Source organism: Ambystoma mexicanum, chromosome 1p, assembly GCF_040938575.1.
Source record: "Ambystoma mexicanum isolate Mex_15411 chromosome 1p, UKY_AmexF1_1, whole genome shotgun sequence".
NCBI classification, from domain to species: Eukaryota; Metazoa; Chordata; class Amphibia; order Caudata; family Ambystomatidae; genus Ambystoma; species Ambystoma mexicanum.
Genome location: NC_090921.1, coordinates 1,038,386,807 through 1,038,410,262, shown reverse-complemented (window position 1 = coordinate 1,038,410,262; position 23,456 = coordinate 1,038,386,807). Strand labels below are relative to the sequence as shown.

Below are 23,456 nucleotides of genomic sequence, written 5' to 3'. Positions count from 1 at the left end.
GGCTAAGGGGGAAGCGGGGCGCTGACCCTCCCCCCAAGGTGAAGGCCTGTAGCTCGACCAAGGTCATGCAGGCCCTAATTCACCAAAGCGAAGCCTTCCATTGTAGGTGTGGTGGCATCCCTAGTGAAGGCAGAGGATGCGGGTTCACAGGGTACGGTCCCCAAGGCGAGAGTTTCCCTGCCTGCCAGGAGGGAATCGTCTTTTCAGCCCACAGAGAAGACACCGGAGAAGGTTATGCTAATCCACTCCCCGAAACCGTCTCCCCTGGTCGCAGAGAAGGGGGAGGCACGGTAATCCTGCAAGGCACAGACATCATCTCTGAAGAGGAGCTTTCTACTCTTCAGACCATTTTGGACAAGATGTTTGTCGAGGCCAAGTCCTACGGGAAGGATCCCAATGAGGGAGACGTCGAGAGTGATGATGAGACCGACGAGGAGGAGCAGGCCGGGGAGGAGTTGGAGAACCCTACACAGCTGCCTCCGTCGCTCCCACTTCTTCCACCTCAGCAACCACCTCAACCCCCAGTGGACATTTTGGTGGACATTCTCCAGACACTCCATGCCTTGTGTTCGGAGATTCGGACGAGGATGCCCCTTCCGCCGACGGAAGATCCTGCGGCACCGGAAGATCCAGGGGCACCGGGCCCATCAGGCGCACCCCTACCAAGAAGAGGAGATTGCATCCTCCACCGCCTTGTCACCCGTCGGTCCCCCTCCCCTCCGCTGAGGGAGGATACAGACCCGGACATGGCAACAACAGGCACGGACGGCGGATTAGGAGACCTCCCGTCTCTGCGGCCCAGAGCCTCATCGCCCGACAGGATAGGCTCATTCCATGCCATGATCCCTAGGGCCTCGAACCTGTTTCAGCTGACCCCCGAGGAAAAGAAGAAAGATGGGTTCCTGTACCAACGCCGCAAGGCAAAGAGGAAGACCGTGCTGTTGATCCCTCTATTGGACATTTGGGACGAGGGGCTGTCCCTCATGAAGAACCCGTCTTCGGCCCCGGCGAAGAGGGATCGATACGAAAAGAAGTATAGGGTGCCAGACTCTGGACCCAAGTGTTTGAGGTCCCAGCCTTCCCCCGATTCGGTAGTCTCGGTGGCAGCGAGGAAGAAATCTTCTGGCTCTTCCGCGGCAGCGACCTCCCACCCCACCCCACCCCAGACAGCGAGGGGAAGACATTGGATGCTATGGGATGACGAGTCATCACATCAGCGGCGATGACCATCAAGGCGGCCAACGCCCTCACCATCGTGGCGCGCTGGTTTAAAATCGCTCCCCTCCTGGACTTCCTTACCGATGACAAAAGAGCAGAAGCGTTGGAGATTCTGCAGGAGGGCGAGGTGGCATCGGACCATACCATCACAGTGGCCACGGACATTGCCGACACAGGGTTCTGCCAAATGGGCATTGGCGTTTGCCTTTGTCGGCGAGGTTGGCTAAGGGCTACTAACTTTCGCCAGGATGTGCAGTCGAGGGTATTGGACATGCCCTTCGACAGGGACAATTTGTTTGGCAAAACCGCGGACGAGTCTCTTCAGGCCATCAGGGCGGACACCGAGACGGTTCGTGCCCTGGGCACGCTTCATCAGTGACAGCTGCACTTTCGGAATTCCAGGGGTAAACCCAGTGAAGATCACTGCATGCAGAGACAACACACATGGTGAGGGCAAATGACTGTTCTTGGGCCACAAGCTGGAGACATGCAGATAGCAAGTCGAAACTCAGAACAGCAAACGATGCACAGCAGATGCCATGGACAGAGCTGGTCAGCCCACAAATTTGCCCCAGAACAATTCCAAAGTCTCCAGTTGGCATGATCAGTGTGCAGGATTCCGGGCTGGTTGGCCCCACCAGCCCAAGGGTCACAGCAAAGACAAAGGTCTTCAGGAGATGGATCCAGAGGGGCAGGGCTTCACTGGGACTTGGCTGGAGGCAATGCAGGATGTCTCCAGTGGCTGCCCATCAGTTTTCAGTGGGCTACTCATCATAGTACTTTTGGTTCCAATGATGATCTGAAGTATGGCATTTTAACCAAAATTCAAGCCGGGGTCGCCCACAGCTTTCCAAAGTAAAGGATCTGCACAATTGAACCTGGCAAAGGCTGTCCAATCATGGATAACCTCTTGCCCCACATCTTTGGGCAGCGTGTGGATTGGGACCGAACCATCACAGTCCCCACCTCCGGCCAGATGTTCATTCTGCCTATATGCCTGGAGGAAGTTGAAGGTTTTCCTATGAAAGGGCTTTCCATCTTTTGATTTCCTGATCTGAGAGGACAGGACAGAGGCCAAAGGACAGGGCATAAAACCCTTGGCACTGCCGTTTTCAGTATGTGGTACTCAAAAAAGCATTATGTGGTAAAATGCAAAAGTGAACACTTGAAAAACGAATAAAAAAGGCAGACAATATGTGCTTCCACCAGCCCGTCTTGGACACATTGTGAAAGTAAGAGAAAGGTTACTGAAAGAGAGAAAAAGGCATACAAAAGGCCCCTGCTACACTTCATTTTAAGGTGATGTGTGTGGTTAAGAAAACAACAATAAATTTGGTAAAGGGAGACAGGGTCCCCTGCACTGGTAACCTTAAGGGCTGGCCAGTGCTCACAAAACAGATGAGCGAAGCAAGGAAAGGAGAGCAAAAAGTCTTGACTAACCTCAAAAAAGTCAGGTCAACACTCCAATGATAACAAAAAGTTGGTGTCCACCGATGTCAATGGTGGGAAAAATGCAAACATCAAAATCTTTTCTAATATAAGTGATTACCACGTGGACTCTTCACTAGTTAGTACACAAGGTTAGGGGGGTCTTTGTTGTGATTTAAGATGATCATTCTTGCCCTTCTCCCACCTACAAATATTTTCTGGCAAGGCTTTCGGAGTCTTTCATAGATGAAGAATCTGTGGGAGGAATGTATCCATTAGAAGAACAAATGATTTACTTTCAGTCACGTTCTTTCTGATGGATAGGATTATTCATCCAGCAGATTGCTCATGGCTTTGCCTGCCTGCTCCAATTAATGAGTTATTCGAAGTAGTCAATGGCATTTTTGCAATTTTCCTTTTTAAGTGGCACGTCCACCATTCCTCGCAGTTGGCCGTTGGTGAAAAAAGGGTGGAACTGAGGTACATGGCATCAGAGGCTGTGAGTATTTGTGAGGATGACATCACTTCCGGGACAAAAGAGCGCTAAGGAATCGTGCTGTAGCCATCTTGGCACCTCACAGTGCCGCCTGTATGCTAACCGAAAAATGTTCTGGCCCAGACTGTTTGATGGATATTTCATGTTTGAGGAATCTGTGAGGGGAATTATCGTCTCCCATCAGGAAGAGAATTACCAAAGGTAAGTAATTTTTTCTTCAGCCAGAACACAAAACCACATTTCCGGCGCAATGTCACTATTATTGTATATGTTAGTGTTTTACTTGTAAACACAACTCGTTTCTGGCTGATCTGTTGTGATTGCCTTATTGTTTAATTAGTATTCTTACCAAATGTTCCTGTTTGTCTCCCAATATGAAAGCATTTTGACATTGAATCTGGCTGTGTTCAAATCACAGATATCTCTACAGTGCCATTTCCTTTGCATGAAGTGTTGGGCAGTATTCTTTCCTTCCAATCGTGTTCTGAGACGTCTTTGGTGGCGATGCAATTTGAGTATGTATTTGGTGCTTCTGCATTTAAATATTCCCTCACCTTGCTTTGCTGGTTAGAAGTTGCACAATATGTACACTTCACAGTAGTCCACTACACTTAATAAAATTTGCATGCAAATATCAATCCACAAAAGGTGTCGGCGAGTAGGACATTATCGAAAGCCAGTTAATGCCCTAGAGGAGGTTATTACTCACAGGGCCATGGTTTAAGCCTACACTTTTATTTACACAAGAATGGCTGCATTTCTTGGCCCAAACACTAGAGGGTAGGATATGCATGTGAATCTGTAACCTCTGTCAAGTAGAAAAGCTATTGCTAGGGGTAAGTGACTCATTTCTTTTTGCCCCCACCATCCCTGCTAGGTTTATGAATTCTTTAGGATCTATGCAGGAATCAGCAGGAATTGCAGTTGGAACGGACCAGTAAGTAAAACAAACTTGCCACAGTAACTCGTGTACTCCCACCCCTTCGCCCCCTTTACCCAAACAGCCCAACTACCATTTTAGTTCCATTCTATATAGGTCTTTGACATTGAAATGGACTCCAGTAAAACCAAAACATCTTGTCTGGGGAAGCTGGTGTTTGTTTTATGGGGTTGGTTTTGGTGCTTGCAGGGCCTACTGTGCACCCAATCTCATAATGTTTTTAATATACTTTGTGCTTTGGAACATTGCAAGGGTCCCCTCCGGTACCAGGGTTGCAACCCATAAACCTTCAGGGATGGGGCAAGGCGTTGTAGCACTTGGTTCTCAAGTGTCTCCTTGGTCAGCAACTTGTACCTAGCATTCTGTGCTCATGTCCTTATGAGGATTCCCTAAATCTTTTTCTAAGTAAGGGTGCACACTTTGAGGTTCCTGCCCATTTCATAGTTCTATGCTACTTTGTGAGGGCCCTGCTCTTGCTCCTTCTATATAATCACTACAAAATCAATTTTATTTTCTCTGTGGTTCAGTATATAATTCTAAGCCTGATGTAGCTTCTTACCCAACTGCTCAGTAAGTGGAGTGTTATTTAAGAAGGGTGTTTGTCTAGGTATATGCTTGCATTACATATTATTTACATAGAATAACCTAAGACAAGGTCCCTAGCCCTTACTAAGTACTGCCCTGACGGGGAATGAGTCCTAGTGCCAAAACGTCACCAGTTTAACAAAACGCACTGTTCAGTGGGGTTTACTATTGGATTGCGACAATAGCTACTCTGAAGTTCAGAATGGTTTCTATCCCAGTCCCACCAATCAAGGGATGGCCCAAGGGGGATCCTTGACCAGACCAACACCGATCTTAGGCAAGCTAGGGGAAGAGAGGGTGAGGACGTTTTACGCCCATTCAATCCTATGATGGCAGGTGGGGCAGGAGTAGGTTGTATAATTTACCCCTTTACTCTGATTCTTCTAGGGAGCACTTCAGGGATTCCTAGATCTGCTGAGCTCACTTAGTTCTGTGATGTGTTCAGTCGAAGGAGGTCCAAGGGCTAGAGGTGCATAGGTAGATTTCGGCATCTGGATTGGTTCCAGCTAGTACATGATTAAGGCTCTGGCAATACGGTTCTGAAGACTTGACAACTGGGCATGCTTGGCACAAAAGATGCAGTCCTCGACGGTAGAGGCGTTCTCAGGAAACCTCCAGGACATGAAGAAGGCGGGACTTGATGGGAGTCACAATGATTAGGCTGTGACAGGCGATCTTCGTAGGACAAACTGAGAGCAGTACCATACAACTATCCCCACCACTGTTCCAGCCACCTTTTTTAGGACGAGGAGGGGGAGGATGGGGACCCCCACCTTGGAACCCGGGCTTCCAAGGGCAACACAGACGCCCCAGGCGACGGAGGAGATAGACTCAGCGAATAACCAGGGTCTCCCAATTTTCAATCTAGCTAAGGTCCAACTCACCACGACACAAATTTCGGTCCTAACGAAGGGTTTATCTTTTGTGCCATCTGAAAATACAGATTGGTACACTACTGAGATGGAAGTATGCAGATTTTTACGAACCATCAGACAACGCGCTTTTTTTAATGCCCATGAAATCAGCGAAGATTTGAATGACCCAGGATTACATCCCAAATCCACTTTCACTCCATCTGAAAACCAAGTACCCGCTGACCTTGTAACTTTTGAAAGATGTGTCGTGCGAGACCTCAGACATTTGATTAAGAAAAAGCATATCAACAGAGAACAGAACATCTCTCGGGCAGAAAGAGAAGCTCTGACTGAACTAGCGAACAATTCAGAGATAGTGATAAAACCCGCCGACAAAGGCGGCGGTATCGTTATAATGAACTCTGATCAGTACCGCCGCATTGTAATGGACCTTCTCAATGACACCCAAAGCTATAAGCTTATAAAAAAAGACCCCACGAAGGAACTGCCATCGAAATTGCCGCCATGGTGTCCTTCGCTCTTGAAAAAGATTGGATTTCGGAAAAAGAATCCAACTTTCTCGTTACCACAGGCGGTAGAACTCCTTGTCTGTATGCATTACCCAAGATCCACAAAAAGCCAACCAACCCACCCGGCAGACCCATTGTGTCGGGATGTGGCTCGATTCTGGAACCACCATGTAAATTTGTGGGCTATTTCCTCAAACCTATTAGCATCACAACAGAATCCTACATTAGAGACGCAATGCATACAATCGAAATGTTTGAAAATTTGGATTTTGACCCTCACAAACATATCCTAGTGACTTTAGATATCAAGTCACTCTACACGAGTATTCCGCAACAAGCTGCAATTGATTGCGTATATGAATATCTAGTTGAAACCAACAGAGAAACAAAAGCCCCGCCTGAATTCATTATTAAAATAATGACTCTTGCCCTCTGCAAAAATTTCTTTGAATTTGACAAACAATTTTATCTGCAAACTAAGGGGACGGCAATGGGGGCAACATTTGCCCCAAGTTTGGCCATTTTATTTATGGCCAAACAAAAAAAAATGTATCTTTAACCCCGTCAACTTATGGAAAGATAACATCAAACAATGACGGCGCTATATTGATGATGTTATTTGCCTATGGGAAGGATCAGAGGACACACTACAAAACTTCTTTGTCTGGCTGAACACCTGCAAACACAGCAACATCATGATTCATTTCTTGGACTTAACAATTGGACATACCCAGGGTAAATTGACTTGCAACACTTTCCGCAAACCGACTGATCGCAACACCTTACTTAATTTCCAGAGCAATCACCCCAAGCACATTAAAGAGAATTTACGCTCTGGGCAATTCCTGCGGTTACGCAGAAATTGCACATCCCTAGAGGACTTTTACCATGATGCTGATTTACTCAGCAGGAGGTTAGAAGAAAGAGGGTATCCCCGACAGTTTGTGTCCCGATCTTTGAAGAGGGCACGCTTCACCTGCCGGGACTCACTCCTCACCCCCAGAACCCGAGATGATCCCCAGGGACAAATTACATGTGTGGTTACGCACGGACAACATGCTTTCCAAATTAAAAAAAATCATCTACAAGTACTGGTCCATTGCAAGACTATGTCTTCCCGACCAACAAAAACCAAGATTCGCGTACAAAAGAGCACGGAATATTAAAGAACATCTGGTGCATTCTATGTATATTAAGAAAACACAACAAAGCAATTTATGGAATCTAAGACCACTAAAAGGGCACTATCCATGCGGGTCGTGTTCGGTCTGCCAGTTTACGTCCAAAACACAACATTTCCAAGTGGGACAAAAAACCTGGTTTCTTAACGATATTTCCAACTGCAAGACTAACCAAGTGGTGTATTGCATAGAATGTCCCTGCAAACTTCGGTACGTTGGGCAAACCATGCGCAATGTAGGCACACGGATCTCGGAACATCGGTCACGGATCAGGTGCAAAAATCTCACATCCCCCTTGGTACAACATTACTTGGATACAAAACACACCACACACCACACAAGACATTAGATGGTGGGTTCTTGAAAGAGTGCGGGATGGTCCCAATATTCAGGGACGACTGTTGAGCCTAGAATGTCGATGGATTCATAGATTGGATTCGGTCCAACAGGGCCTCAATGAACAACAAATCTTTCCATCTCAATAAGAGTCAGTAGCTCTCGGAACGTCCTCACTATAGATGTTATTAACCTCCCGTGAGTACGTCGGCCACCTCCATAAATCCAAGATGTTTTCCACCATTTCTTGAGTTGCAGCCCTCAAGTGGGCTTCCATATTGCAACAAACAGGATCTAGCCCTTGGAAGGGATACATTTGGTATCCAGCTAGCTGACCATCGAGTGTGAGGATCCCTCCTCCACTTCTTGAATATACTGTGATTTACTTCATGGGCCTTTTCCTTGTGACTACCACAATTCACCATAACTCCTTGTTGTGCCACAACACCTGTTTGTGGTTCTACACTAACATAGAGACCCATGTAGTTTATAGTCCTTTCTTTCTCGGCACTGACTCCCAATCGGGTGGAGCCCAGGTCCGCTACGATTGGTATGGCGCCGCACACCCACTGGATCCATTTAACGAATGGAAGCCCGGAGTTACGGCGCCGCCATCCAGGCCATAGCACAACACTGTTACGTGACACTTTTTCACAGGGGCTCCATTTCATTAATGGAAGCCCGGAGTTACGGCGCCGCCATTCAGGCCGTAGTACAACACTGTTACGTGACATTTTACAGAGGGGGCACAATTTTAGTAATCTGTGCCCCCCTTACCTTCCCAGATTTCGCTCCCCACAGGACTTCCAGGGCCTGCATAAATGGGGGACTCCGCCCCCACTGACGCGACATTTCTCATGCACTTGGTTCCGCATTCTCGTGGCAGCAACCAATCCGGCACCTACACGTAGCGCTCTCTCACTGGCTCTCAAACACACACACCCTCCCGAACGATATATGTCTTGGATACAGCCGCCGCTGGTCAGCAGACACTCGCCACAGCACAGCAGACGTGCGCTTTTTGAACACACTCTCCCGCCCTGACTGCACCACGAAGACAGTGCTTCACGGTATACATCCCAGGTAACACTGCCATTCCAGTTTCCAGCCCAGTACCACCCATCTGCTTACTTTCGATCTGATGAGTTAGGGGCATGCCTTGCCCCACTAAATATCTTTTTGCCCTTTATATCAGGATGCACGGGATACCTTCGCTCAGCTTCTAGAACTCTGCTCCGGACATATTGACGGCTTGGTTCCACTCCGTTGCACCCTATGACCGGCATCCGGTTCCCAAGAGCGACCTACTTTCCAGCCAAGGTACATTTATGTGCTACAATGATTTGTTTTTCCCCTATATATGAGCAGGGGGCACATAGGCTCTCTTTAGACGGTACAATATTCATGACCCTGAGGGGGGCAGGGGTCTCAATATAGCCCGTGGTTCCCACCAAGCTCTACCTGCACCCACTTGTGACTAGAATCACGCATAGTGCGAGCGTGCCCAGTTTGGATTCCCCCCCCCTTTTTTTTGCCTCTGTTTCAGAGCAAGCCATCCAAGTGGCTACTCAAGTGCAAAGACTGGTTCCAGCCAAACTTCTTCACACTTAGTGACACAACAGTGCTGACAGTCTGGCCCGACCTGTCCTGGGAGCCTGCCTCACAAGCGAGATTCATGACAAGGTTTCAGTGGTGAGACAGGTATATTTTTCCACCACCACATATAATCTAAATAGCATGCGTTTGCTCCCTTGTTATTGCATTACTGTGCCCTCCACTCTATTTAATGTTTTTAACGGAACCGCATACACGGTTCTCCTTGCACAACACAGTTGTAGGTACTATTTAACCCAGTTATGTCCAGAAGGAACTAAGGTGTTGATGCACAAGAATCTCGTATTTATGATTCTTTTCCTGTGTTTGATTTTTTTACTACAGGGGCCAACTATTTGCCCTGATGAAGGCGGTTCTTGTAGAATAATACCTATCCGGCTGATGTATTTGGAGTCGGATACTTCCTCCGCCGAAACGTGTACCATATGCAAGGGGGACATTTGCACCAATAAGTACTTTTGTGGTCTATGAACTACCTATTGTCAGGCCTGTACTTGATACTAAGAATCTGACTACGGTCCCCCCGTCACGTTGCAATATGAGATGCTTTATTGAATATAAGCTACCTTTGAACACAAGTTGATTTCCACATGTGCCATACATGGGTCATGACGTACACTTAGAATCATTTGTGTACCTCTCCTTTTCGGGCTATGCACCATACTTTATATTTAGCAAGCACCAAAAAAAGCCTGGACGGTGTATGGTTAGTAGTCTATACCTACCCATGCACTGAAGCATAGTCTCTTTGATTTCACCATTTATTCATGCTATGCCACATGTTCAGTACTTCAAATTGATCTGTGTACTGAAGCAAAACTGTGATTTTTGATTTCATTATTTCTTTGTTAAGATTATTTGATTTGGTTACATGTAAATTGTCTATAAATGTTTTCTTTTTCATGTTTGAATGTTTTCAATTTTAATACAAACCACGTTTATTCACAACCATTGTTGTATGTGAGTTTTCTTGTTCAACCCTCTTCTTCTTTCTGGACAATCCCATGGGTAATAAACTTAGAGATTTCACACATTAGTACCAACAATACCAGGATTCCCATTATGATATAGCTGTTTCATTCATTGACAAACAGTGGGAATAGACCTGGCCAGTAGCAGTACTATTTTTCCTTGATTCCTGCAAAGCTTCTCTTCGATATCTGAGGTTGAAAATGCAAGAGCTGACTTCTTGTTGTACAAGTTCAAGATCCACCAAATTCCAAGGATGGTCTTGAAATGGCAAGGACTGTACAAGGTATCCCAGATGAGAACTAGTCAGTCCAACGGGTGGTCCAGGGACACATTTCTGAAGGCTCAGCAGGCACGGATCCTCGATCAGGGGTCAGCACAGGTTGTTCCCGTCAGTCCAGTCATCGAAGCATCAACAAAGGCCTTCTTGTGATCAGAACAGAGGAGCAGGGCTTCACCGGCACTGGGGTGGAGTCTGTGCTAGTCAGCTGCAGGTCGTGCATGGGTCTTCAGTGGACTGCATTTATTCATAGAGGTCTTGGCTCCAACAATGATCTTCCGACTGGCTGCAGGATTCCTCCTTTTATCCAGTATTTCTATCAGAGTCTCTGCCAGGTCCACCAATGGTAATGATCTGCAACATTCAAACTGGTCGTTCATTCTTGACCAATGTTCCCCATGAGACAATATTTAAGGCTTCAGCACAGTGTACAATTCACACCTTGACCAAGCACTATCGTTTATATACATAAACCAGGGCAGATTCCCAATTGGGTCAGGCAGTAATTCACCATTTATTTGAAACTGTATAAAATGCACATCTGTCACCAGGAACAAGCACTGCTCCCCTAGTCTGTGCATAGGATGTGGCTCGAAACAAATTCACAAGCCCTAGCAGACAAATGTTATCTATCCATGGAGTGTGTGCCTGTTTAGAGGCTGCTGCTCCCACCCAAACCCACTCCCAACCCCCCCACCCTCACCATTCCCCCACGAGGTACGTCAAAATTAAGTGTGGGCACAGTACTATGCATGAGAAGGTATATATGTTTATGTCATTGGTTTGAATGTTGTTTTACATTAGTACAGGTTTTACAGTAGTCTTGATGACAAATTGTCACCTTGTCACACAATTCATACATACAAAAGGGCATCAATCAGAGGGTGTTGACACAGCAGATTATTGTGGGGACCATACAAATAGTATAGGAAAAGTATGGCAGGGACCCCTAAGTGAACGCCTATCTTTCACTTTGCAGTAAACAACTTGCATTAATGTGTGCTAACCACTAGATGGTGGACTATGTATAGAATGTGAATATAAACTGATGCAAGCTCCAGAAAGACTATTGCTGGTAAGGAACGTTTGTTTAATAAATATATATTCCTTGCCTTCACAGCGATGCTAAAACGAATGGTAGGTCTTTGCATCAGTGTAAAAGCATAATTTTTAAAATGGCATGTTCGAAACCGAGATATACCCATACCTATATTTGGTGGCAATGCCACTTCCGCTCCAACAGCACCATGTGCAGTTGGAACAGAACTGGAGTGTGTCCCTCCCACTCCTCCATTCCTCCTACCCGATATACTGTTGAATAAGGTTCTGATCTAGCCTGTGCCTTGCAAGACATTTCAAAAGATCAGGAATCTGTTGGAGGAAGAATGTATCCATCGTAGAGAAAATTTGCAAAGGTAATTTACTTGTTCTTTTGTGTTGTTTTCTGCAGACTTCTGGATCCTGCCAACACTCCACAGTTTGATGACTTCAAGAAGTGTTATGGTGAGATACTATACCGCTGGGGACTGCGAGAAAAACGTGCTGAGGTTCTAAAATTTGTGTCCACTCCTCCAGAACCCCACAGGGGTATTGGTGAGTATGGCTTGCTAGAAACCACATATATGAGAATGTTTCACCAGCTTATAGTTAACAGAGAATGGGTTTGGGTAGTATGTACTGCACAGACAAAATCTGAGTATCAAAACTAGGCAATGCAGTAACTTTAACTTTGGAGATGGAAAGAGGAAATCAAGGAAGAGATGCATTTTTTAATTGATAAACAAGGAAAAACATTTTTTTCAGGCTACATTTAGTATAGAGTTTCATGCTTTGTATGCTGATGCCGTCCAGCTTTTATTCAGAATAGTCTTAAAGAGTAAGTGTACACTGACATAGAAACCTGACCCAAATTACTTATGTAGGCTCCTCAGAGCCATCCATAATTGTTTACCATTTTCAGGCTGTTTTTTCAACAATCATATTCAATCAGGAAATGTACTACCCTGAATTCATTTCAACATATTTGAGAATTTCAAAGACAGTTTGGTGTTTTACCACAAGACTGTTTTCAGATATATTGTAGGCTTAAGCTCTAACTCGTTTATCTGTTAATGTTGCTTTCTAATGGGCACATTCCTCCCACGGATTCCTCATTGTTTGTCATTTGCAATTGACAAAGTTGGCACTGGAAAAAGCTTTAAAGCCACCAGGTGGTGCTGATCAGCTCCACTCCAGACCTCTTTATCTCATTGTTCTCTTCTTGGTGTCTCGTGCTTGAACAGTGGCATCAGCACCATTCACCTCTGTTCCTTTTTTCTGCGGGATTGCCCTAGAACTAGAGAGACGGTCACTCAGCAAAAAATGTAAATATTTTGCTATGTCTCCACCAAAATCATACTTCAAAGTCTGTAGAACCTTGCATTGGGTGATGTTGGAGACAGATCCACACTCCTCCTGTCTTTTCTGTCTTGAAAAGGATAAGGAAGAGTGTGCATACTGTCGGACGATGACGCTAGAGCTGTTAAGGAGCAGCTGGCTAGACTTTATATGACCTTTTCCAAAGTGACCACTATGAAATCTAAGATCATTACTCAGAGGAAGTCCTCGTTGAACCCAGGTTCATGTGACCGTCATTTGAGATCGAATGGACAGAAAAAGAAAAAGCGCCACCACCATACTTGAAGCCCATCATCATCATCATCGAGAACACGCTTGTCATGCTCTTCAAAGAGTTATAAAATGCATTGTTCGAGATAGAGAGAGTCGGGTAAGCCTCAATTCCCAAATGCATCTTCCTCTAAAGAAGAATGGTAAGATTTTTCAGCTGCTATGCAAAAGATATTCAATTTGACTCCAGAAGGTGTTAAAAAAACATTATTTTCGGAAAGTTTAAAACAAGAGTCAGGACTTCTCCTGCACGCCTCAGAATACTATCCCCGGTCAGAAAGAAAAAGAGAAAACAAAGTGGACATCCAAGATGCCAGTATATAGATATAGTTGTTATCAGTTTCCTCGGCTCTAACCCAGAAGAACAACACTCGGTTCTCTGACTTCATTGTGGAGAAGACTTATTGAGGATACTATTTCAGACACAGTGGTGCATAAGGGCTCCATGTTTAGACCAGGAGAAAGGACTGCTCAATTTGAGGTTTTTGAGCATATTTCTGAGGTGGATGAAGAAATTCCTCCAGGCTTTCAATTAACAGCATATATTACATGACAGGAATGGCCAGAAGAACCTTTGGACACCCAGTATTTTGATTCTCTTGTGCAGCTACAAAAAGACCTACAAGAGGCAAGTGGGCTAGACACTTCCTCTGACACTGAAGTATATATTGAGCCTGTTTATGCTTTAGTTCAGAATGTTGGCTCATTCATGGGTGCAGTGGCCAGAGCAGTGGGCCACCCTTAACTTGATATCTGCAACTGACTAAGTAATAACATGTGGCTTTATGGACATCCTGAAGCCAAATGAACTGAGGATTCCAGTCCTACCATTCAATGGGGCACTGGTAAAGGTTTTAATACCTGTTTGGGGGAAACCAGCACCCTCACCAATTTTGGACAAGGGCATTTCTCAATTTTATGCAAGATATTAATCAACATTTTTAGACCTGCCGTTTGATGATTTGGATCTTTTTGGTGCAAAAGAGGATGAAAGCGTGAAAGAAGTCGAGGAGTCCAAACAGGAAGCTCGTTCGCTCAGACTATCCCTGTCAACCTCCACAGCTAAGATATAGACTGTATCCCTTTGCAGCGAGAGGCAGAACGACAGCCTCTGCTAAAAAGCGGCTTCTTTTGATAATCCAGCAGAAGAGGCACTCAAAAGCCAAAGCCATCACCTTCAGTTCCTTAGACTCCAAAACCCCTTTAATTTGCCCTTATCACTACATCATGAATCTCCTGTGGAGGGGTAGGATCTGTTTATTCAAGTAGGCATGGCAGTTAATTCCATCTGACAGATGGGGTCTTGCAGCTGGTAGACCAGGGATGCTGCTTGTCCTTCTTGGAAAAGCTCATTTAAACCCCCTCCTCCACCAATTTATCTTTGCCTCCTCCAGAACTGCTCTTACTGGAAGAATCGACTCAGCTTCTGCTGGAGGAATCAGTGTAGCTTGTACCACCACAGGAAATGGCGAAAGGCTGATTATCCTGTTACTTCCTAATTGCAAAGAAGGATGGTGAACCCAGACCCCGTTTTCGACCTGAAAATCCTTAGAGCTCCTTGAAAGAACCATTTCAAGATGGTCACTTTAGGATGAATCCTTAGAACATCACAAAAGGGTGGTATCCTTAGACTTACTGGACGCTTATTTCCAGTTACCTATCCACCCCTGTTGAGAAGGATTTTTAGAATCTGGCCTAGTGGACAGATTTTAGGAGGCCACCCAAGTTATAGTGAACTGGGGAACTCTGAGAGGTTAGCCAAAACCCAAACAAGGTAGCAATGGAGAGCAGTCAAGGCTATTCTCAGGAGAGTGTAAGTGGGATCAGGGATTCACAATGAGTTCACACAGTGAATCGCACAATAATTCAATTTAGACGGGAGTGTACAAACTATATTTATGCTAGGCCCAAAACACACATTAAAAAACTGAAACAAGCAGGTGATAATATCGCACAACACTCTTTAATAAACATATACAAAGTCACCATAGGTTCTAAAATGCTTTCAATGACTTAAATTCATATAATAAGTCAAATAAATGATGCAATAAGATGGCACCAAGTCACAGGAAATATTCCTTAGCTTCAGAAGTCCTATACCTATGAAGATTGAGGCCGTGTGCCCAAAAGTCACAATGCTTCTCCCCATAATGAATCTGAAAAAGTACTTGTGTTAGTGATTGTTCAAGAGAAGAGATATGATATATGATATGATAGTTTATTTATATAGCGCCTATACACAATGTGTTTCAAAACGCTTCAAGGCAAAGGAGGGAACAAGGGAAAATACAATTACATTCTTACAGGCCATGAACAGTAAGGATGTGAAATTAACTATCATACTCGGCCTGATGACTTTTCAGATAGTGCAAGAGCTAAGACATATATAATGAAGGGAGGGGGAGAGTGGGAAGGAAATGGAAACAGACAGGCCACTACCGTACTAGGCCTGACAACATTTCTGGTAGAGCCAGAGAAAAACAAAAGGTGAGGGAGAGGGGTGCAAAAAGGGAGGGAAGGAAAAAAACAAACGACTATCATACTAGGCCTGACGACATTTCAGATAGTGCTAGAGGGCGAGACACATAAGGGGATGGGGGAGGAGACAGACGAGGTTGCTATCATACTCGGTGCAGGGACAATTCTGATAGAGGAAGTGCATAGAAGGGAGGACGGGAGGAGATGAGGAAAAAGGAGAAAGGGAGAGGAGGAGAGAACAGAGTAAGCAGTAAAAAAGAGTGGAGAAGCAAGAGGGGAGAGTGAATACAATTGCAGAGTCAGTAGTAAGACATAATGTTGCAATCCAGGATACAAGATGAAGATTGGAACAGCATGATTCAGGGCCACCATGAGTACAAGATGCAAAGCGAGTTCAGAAAAGGTGACGCACCATGAATCAATGAAGTCTGTAAAAGATGGTGATGGTGAAACCAGAATGTATCAGTACAGACTCCTGCGGAAGTAGGCTGGAGGCGGATGGGGGGAGAAGGGTAGAACAATCAAGATAAACAGGCAAACCTGTGTGCGAGAAGCGGGGGCACATGGCAACATCACAGGGGGACCAGAGAGGGTGGGGATGGACTGTGGGGACAGAGTGGGTAAACACACGTAGGTGCATGCTTACCTGCTGTCTGAGCAGGGGGTCGGGCCCTTGGTCCGAACAGGTCCAAACTGGAATTGCCCTTTTCTTCATCTGCCCTTCGCTTCAGACGCCCGGGCGAGAGACGCCCTTGATCTAGGAGTTCAAAGAGATGCAAAAAAGTTACTAGTAAGTACAAATGTGTTTGTATCTTTCAGGTTACACTGCTCCGGTGTGCCGACCAAAAAGCAGTGGAATGGAAGGATACACAGAGAAGTGTTCTCAGTGTTATCCTATGGAGGATGGGGGAGACAAATGCTTTGCGTTGACTTACTCCGCTGTCTCCGATTTTCCCAGAGAACTCAGTGGGTCGACTGGGAGTCACTGAAGTTTGGATTTCCCGCTGTTAGGTCTGTTTAGAGGTGCCCAGGAGCTGTGGGTGCAAGTATTCTTCTGGTCAGGCCCAGGAGTAGAGTGCAAGCCTTGTCGATGGAGAAATGCAGAAAGCATCGATGCTGAAGACTTCACTTTCTGTAGAGAAAAACCAGGGTAGGTTCAAAAGCAAAATGTTTGGGAGGTCCATGGAACTATGGAGGGACAGTTGCGAAAAGAAAATTATTCCTAACAAACCCAAAAATTTGAATTACCTTTTGTTTTGTAGTGGGAGTACTCATTACCAGTTTGCAGTGCTCGCATTCGGATTCACTTCAGCCCCAACAGTATTCACAAATGTTGTGTCTGTGGTACTAGCTCATCTGCACATAAGGAAGGTGCACTCTTTCCCTTACGAGACGACTGGCTCCTGCAGGCCAGTTCGGAAGAGGGTGCCTTACGGGACTTGGAGAGAGCATGCAATCTTCTACACAATTTAGGTTTCTACATCAACCTAACAAAGTTCTTTCTGACACACTCGAGACGTTTACAGTGTAATTGGGCTGGTTTGGATGTAGAGCAAAGCAAAGGGTTTCCACCACCAGAGAGAGTGAGAAGCATTTAGGTCACAGTAGCGCTCATCCAACCAAAAGTCAAGTGTTTTCTTGAAAATGCTAGGGCTCCTGGCATCCTACATCTTCATAGTCATGGAAGCAAGGCTACAGAAGCAGTCTCTACAGTGGTTCTTGAGGAGTCAGTGGTCCCATTTCAACATGGACATCATTGTGGTCCCTCCATTGGTTTCACAGAACCAGCTCAGGTGGGCATCCACGACCAACCGCCTTTTGGGGGTCAATTCCAACAACTGTGGCCCGCTTGCATCGTGGTTACGGATGCATCCTTGAAAGGATGGGTATCTCATCTGTAAGATCTTTCAGTGAGCAGTCTTTGGGAAGGCCCAGAGAAGTCTCTACATATCAACGTACTGGAGCTCAGGGCAGTACGACTGGCATTGCAATTATTCTTTTAATCCGTAAAGTGCTTAACTGTCCAGCTGCTCATGGACTACACCACCGCCATGCACTATATCACCAAGATGGGCAGGGTATGGTCCACTCAACCCGTGCAGGGAAGCCATCCCCCTCTAATTTTTGGTGATCCAGAAGGTGTCAGTGACAGGATCAAACCTCACGGGCAGTTTGAACAGGCAGGCAGAAGCATGGAGTCGGCACTCGGGAGTGTCTCACGGGTGGGAACTGAACGAGGGGGGACTATGGAGAAGATTTTCTCCAAGTGGGGGACTCCCCAGGTCGACCTGTTGTCGCCCAGTTGGTACAGAAAATGCGTAACCTTCTGCTCAAGGAAGTTTCCTCTGGTGAAATCTCTGGCTGATGCACTGGTGATACTGTGGGAGGTGTTTGATTTAGTATATGCATTCCCTCTGTACCGTTGATTCCTGTGGTGCTAAGGAAGGTGAAGCGAAGCAGATAGACCATGATCTTGATTGCACCCAACCATGCACGAAGGACCTGATACCAGTCATGCTCCTATGGCCCCTCTAGAAGATCCCTTGGAGGGAAGGTTTACTGACTTAATCTTGCATCAGGGAGTCAAGAGCCTCAGCCTTCATGCCTCGATGCTGAGAGGTTTAAGGTACAAAGATTGAAATCTTCAGAGGAGGTTCTTGGTGAGGTGGTTTCTGCAAGGCACCCATCAACCAAGCCCATATATGCTTGTTGGTGGTACAAATTTGGTTCCGGGAGAGGCAGGACGACGAATGTAAATACAATCATGGGCTATCTAACAGTCCTCTCGGTTTTCAAATGTACACCCGAACAAGGTTCCTATTTTAAGATTCCCATGGTGAAGGGCTCAAAATACTATTTCCACATAATCCTTTTGTAGTTCCAGCCAAGGACTTCAACCTAGTGTTAACATTGTTGATGGCAGCTCCTTGTGAGCCTCTGAACTTGTGTTCCTTAAGTCTTCTCTCTTTTAAAGTTGCATTTTTAGTTTCCTAGAAGAGCTACAAGCTTTATCTAGCTTGCCTACATTGTCTAAGGATAAAGTTTCCTTTATGATAAAAGCCTTAATTCTTAACAGAAGCGGTATCAGAATTTAATCTTTCACAAAAAGTTAATTTACCTGCATTTTTTCCACCCCTCACCCTTCTAAGGCTGAGGAAAGATTACACAAGTTGGACACCTCGAGGGCTCTAAAATTCGACTTATGGGGAAACGCAACATTTTAGGGGCGATGACAAACTAATCATAGGATACGCGGGTCCCAACAAAAGGAAGGCTTGTGTCTAAGAGAAAAACAAAAGAGTTGATGGCTGGAAGGTTTAGAATAAATCTTGACCTCTGGCATTGCTCTGGGCAACCCTCCAGACATCGTTCTTCGCCTGCCAAGCCATTACAAAAGGGGAAAAACCATATGCAAATCAGGCTTGGTCCCACTACCAAAGGGGTAGTCCAGCCCGAACTGCTAGGTCACATCCCTTTTGCACGAGACCACAAGCATCCCCAGACATGTTTCAGCCTTGTTGGGCGTCATCAGTGAGGAGTAGCTTGGGTCTCTAGGCCCAGCAGGCAAGGGACCCACGTCTGGGCATACCCTTCCCACTCGGGGTGACAATAGCAAAACAAAAGAGTTGATGGCTGGAAGGTTTAGAATAAATCTTGACCTCTGGCATTGCTCTGGGCAACCCTCCAGACCATCGTTCTTCGCCTGCCAAGCCATTACAAAAGGGGAAAAACCATATGCAAATCAGGCTTGGTCCCACCCCCAAAGGGGTAGTCCAGCCCGAACTGCTAGGTCACATCCCTTTTGCACGAGCCCAGAGCAATGCCAGTGGTTAAGATGAATTCTAAACCTTCCAGCCATCACCTCTTTGTTTTTGTTGTGTCTAAGAGAACCATTTCATGATGGATACTGTGGCAAATCCCCCAACGCCGTCACTTCTTCCCTAGGGGGAGCCCAATCCCATGAGATCAGGGAGGTGAGCCCGCTACCCGATAGCCCCCCTGCGGGTGGTACTCAGCGGATAAAACCCATTGGGAGGGAAGCCCTCTATGGGATTAGTGAATTTCTGGGGGAGAACATGGTATCACCATAACCCACCTAAGCCTTACACACCTTGCTATCCCCTTCCAACAACACTTTCCCTAGTGTTCCTATGTGTTTTTGTTATACCAGTATAGGAAGTACTGGGATGAGGAAGAGTGTGATCAGTTGACTCAATGGAAGATCTAAAGATCAGTACTGGGATGAGGAAGCCTTGCGGAAGCATAGAGAGCACCCGTGAGAACATGAATGAACAGTCTTGTTGTTCTCGAGAGCAGATTAGGTAAAAGCCAGTTAAAACTATAGCATGAGAATCAGAAAGGACAGGGAGGCCCTCCCTGGAAGAACTACAAGCATGGGGAACACTCAGCTCAGCAGAGCACCAAAGCAGCTATAGAAGAGCTTACCGGGCAGGCAAAGAGGCTCTTAGGTTCGACGCAGAAGGACCATCCAGCGAAGCAGAGCAGTGAATGTCAGGCAAGCCAAGCCGAGGGACTGCGCGGTTTCAAGAAGGTGCACCCGCTGAGGATCTGCAAGTTCTGTGGAGACGCTGCAGCATGCCGAGTGAGCAGAGTCTAGAGGCACCGTAAGCAGGGGGCGGAGAACCCCGAGACTGACTGGGCCGAGATGGTGAGACCCTGAAGGCACAAGGACTACCGGGCGGTTGGAAGCGGTAACAGAGGGCCCTGGCAGATGCGGGAAATACAGTAATGGGGCAGAAGGGAAGCCCTTGGCGGAAGAGCTAAAGCCCCTAATGAAAAAGAACTGCAGTACCAAGTGGAGACAATCCCACAGGTCTGGGACCTGCACCCTTTTGTGAAGATCAAGTAAAATCATCTTCAGTCACAGTACCTGGCAGGATAGTGAATGAGGACTACAATACCAAGAGAGAAGAATATAGTGGGTCTGGGACCTGCACCCTTTTTATGAAAATCAAGCCAAATCATCTTCATAGTGACAGTGCCTTGCAGGAGAGATAAACCAGGTGTAACATTCCAAGGCAAGATAAATACACCGGTCTGTGGCCCAACTCATAAGACTGGGAACTCATGTAAATTGGGAACTGAGGTGCAAAGCAACCCATGGGAAGGGGAGGCCGCCCCTCTGATAATACTGAACTGTGAATTGGTAAAAGCTGAGAATTGTTAAGGGCTGAGATGGTCTTGGGAAGAAGGGAGTCCTTTCGCCCAACCCTTGTGAACTGAAAGTTCGTTTTCCTCCTCAGAAAAGAACTGAGACCTGGAAAAGGGAGTTATTCTCACAGGCAAAATGTCTCGTACTTTGGAAACTGTGCTTCATTGTCCAGGAGAAGGGAGCCACTCTTCTCTAACAAGAAGATCCACAACCCTTTTCTTTTTAGTTACAAATGTGAGGGATAGAAGTAGGCATTTTGACACGACAGTGAAGACATTTACTTGGACATTCTGACCGACTCCTTAGTTCCTTATTAGAGATAGGGAAAAACCCCTCAGAGTTTGGGAGGGATAGGTTTCTTCTTCATTTTTGGTTACATAAAAGTCTTTGCCAGTCACCATACCGCCATTGTGTCAGACTGGTACATCTGTACCCGTACAATACTTTTATGTATAAGATCATGCCACGAGTTTGCAGGCAAACAAATACATGAGGGCATCAGAGCTCACTCGACGTGTGGAAGCAACGTCTGCTCTACAAAAAGTTCATGGCTCATACATTTGTTGTGCGGCAACATGAACCTTACTTCATTCGTTCTCAAAATATCTTCTAGATTTAATGTTCAAGGATGATGCCGTTGTAGGAAAGTCTCCTTCAAAGTATGTTAGTTCGGTACCCCAGTCCACCCCATAATGAACAGCTTTTGGAGTCATTCAAAAGATGAGGAATCTGTGGGGAAAATGTGTCCATTAGAAGAACCAATCACTTACCTTTGGTAATGTTTCTGCTGGACACAGTATTCCTCCCACAGTTTCCTCATCGCCCACTCACCTTCCCCTCTAACGGAATGGCCCTATGAAGTCAATTGCAATATAAAAAGACGATTAACCTTTATAATGATGTCTCCCTTCTGTCGAATTTGTAAGCGGAACTGAGGAAAATGGAGCTGATGCCTCTGTTCAAGTACACCAGCGTCATGGCACGAGATGAGACCAGTGAGATGAAGCGGTCAAGAGCGGAGCCGATCGGCGCCACGTGGTGTCTTTCAAAGGTTTTCCAGTGCCGACTGTGTCGACTGCTTATTATTTCAAAAGAGGAGAAATACTTTGTCCACTAGAAAGAACGTAACCGAAGGGAAGTAGTCTGTTCTTCAGGCTTCCAGTTGGTCATCCACAGAAAGAGTTCGCCTTTCAGCATTGTCCTTTGTCTCTATTGAAGATGACAATTTTGGATCATTTTAATTCATATTCTCATTGTTTTGTTAACTGCCTGATAACAAAGATATGGGTTTGTTGGGCAAGATTTGGAGCAGTACCTTTTGGGTGCACTACAACAACCTTGTCCTCCTGGTAATAGGAACCCAACCTTTGGTAGAAGTCTGTACTACACTGGTTGGTAGTGTGGCTGAGCAGCCAGGCTTATCTCAAGAGGGGTCAATGTGAGCAGTAGGGCAGTTACACAGAGATTCACAGTGACAAGTATCCAAATAAACACTTATACTCAAGGTTTCTTGATTAAACAATTATTAATTTATTTAACAGTCAGTTTGAATAAGCCTTCTTCAGAAGGGGGCAATATATCAGTAACACACAAATACACTCCAAAATACACACTCTTAGTATGTCAAAGAAAAAGGTTATAGAATAACACAAGGGATCACACAATTATTCTAAAGCAGGTAAGTACTTTTGAACCCCCAATGCAAAGCAGATTAAGCCTTTCCTGGAAGGAAAGGTAAAACACAATGTCAGAGGAAAGAATGGTTATTCAGAGAGCCAAGCCAGCCAATGTCACTTCAGCAAAAGTCTGAGTGAGCTGAAGCACTTCTTGTAGGTAAGTGAAAGTCTTGCACAATGTTTTAGAAGTCTTTGTAGAAAACGTAGACTCAATGTAGGGCCACCAGCTGGGAGGCTTGTGGGAGGTAGAAGATGCAAGCAACTCTACAGAAGCAACCCAGACAAGTCTCAACTGAGATCAAGTAAGGCTACAACAACAAGAGGTAAGTTCTCTTAGACTGTACAGAACCTTTGGTTAGAAGAAATGATTCCAGATGGCTTCTGTTCCTGTGTGGCTCTGCAGATCCTGTTGTTCCTGTGCCTCAGTCATGGGGACAAGAGGCAGGACTTCTGAGGACTCCTGCAACACAACGGGACGGTCGGCGACAGAAAAGGACAAACTTCTATTCATCAGCACTTCGCAGTGTCCGCTCCCCGCGTCTCAGCCATTAGCACAACCGCGGTCGCACAGATACCACTATGGACTTTCCTCGCATCTGGGGTCCAGCACTCTGTTGAGGTGGGTCAGGCTTGGTCAGTCATGCTTACTGGGAGTCCGGAGGATCTTCCAGCAGTTCAGGTACATCTTAAAAGTGATGCACTCTGTTTGGTGTTCCTCTTCCTGGCACTTTGGTTCCAGCAACAGCAGCAGTGGAAGTACAGCCAGCTCCAAGAGGATGTTCAAACAAGTTCACTCTGGAGTTGATTGGTCCCACCAACTCAAGGGGAGAAGTCGTTCTTGCAAGGCTACTCTAGTCGAGGCGAATTGAGTGCTTCAGCACAGCAGGAGGGCTTCACCGGGCAAACCAGCGATCCAGGAGTTGCAGCAGGCATCTCTTCCAAGTCCTCCTTCGGATTCCTTCATCCAGTAGTCGACTCTGCCTTCCAAGCCAAAAAGCCTCTCCATTTATGCAGGTTTCTCCCCATTCCAG

The 23,456-nt window shown here is 45.9% G+C and overlaps 1 protein-coding gene across 5 annotated transcripts in view; it reads left to right on the top strand.

The window, feature by feature from the left end:
* Window positions 1-23,456, top strand: part of WDR59 (WD repeat domain 59) — a 1,538,892-nt gene that overhangs the window by 1,490,452 nt on the left and 24,984 nt on the right. For 3 of the 5 annotated variants that reach the window (XM_069604197.1, XM_069604168.1, XM_069604178.1), the window contains 2 exons: window positions 4,020-4,079; window positions 11,882-12,024. In XM_069604197.1, coding sequence (XP_069460298.1) covers window positions 4,020-4,079; window positions 11,882-12,024 — 203 coding nt within the window. The remainder of the gene's footprint in view (window positions 1-4,019; window positions 4,080-11,881; window positions 12,025-23,456) is intronic. The other 2 variants (XM_069604207.1, XM_069604186.1) reach the window with 1 other exon arrangement.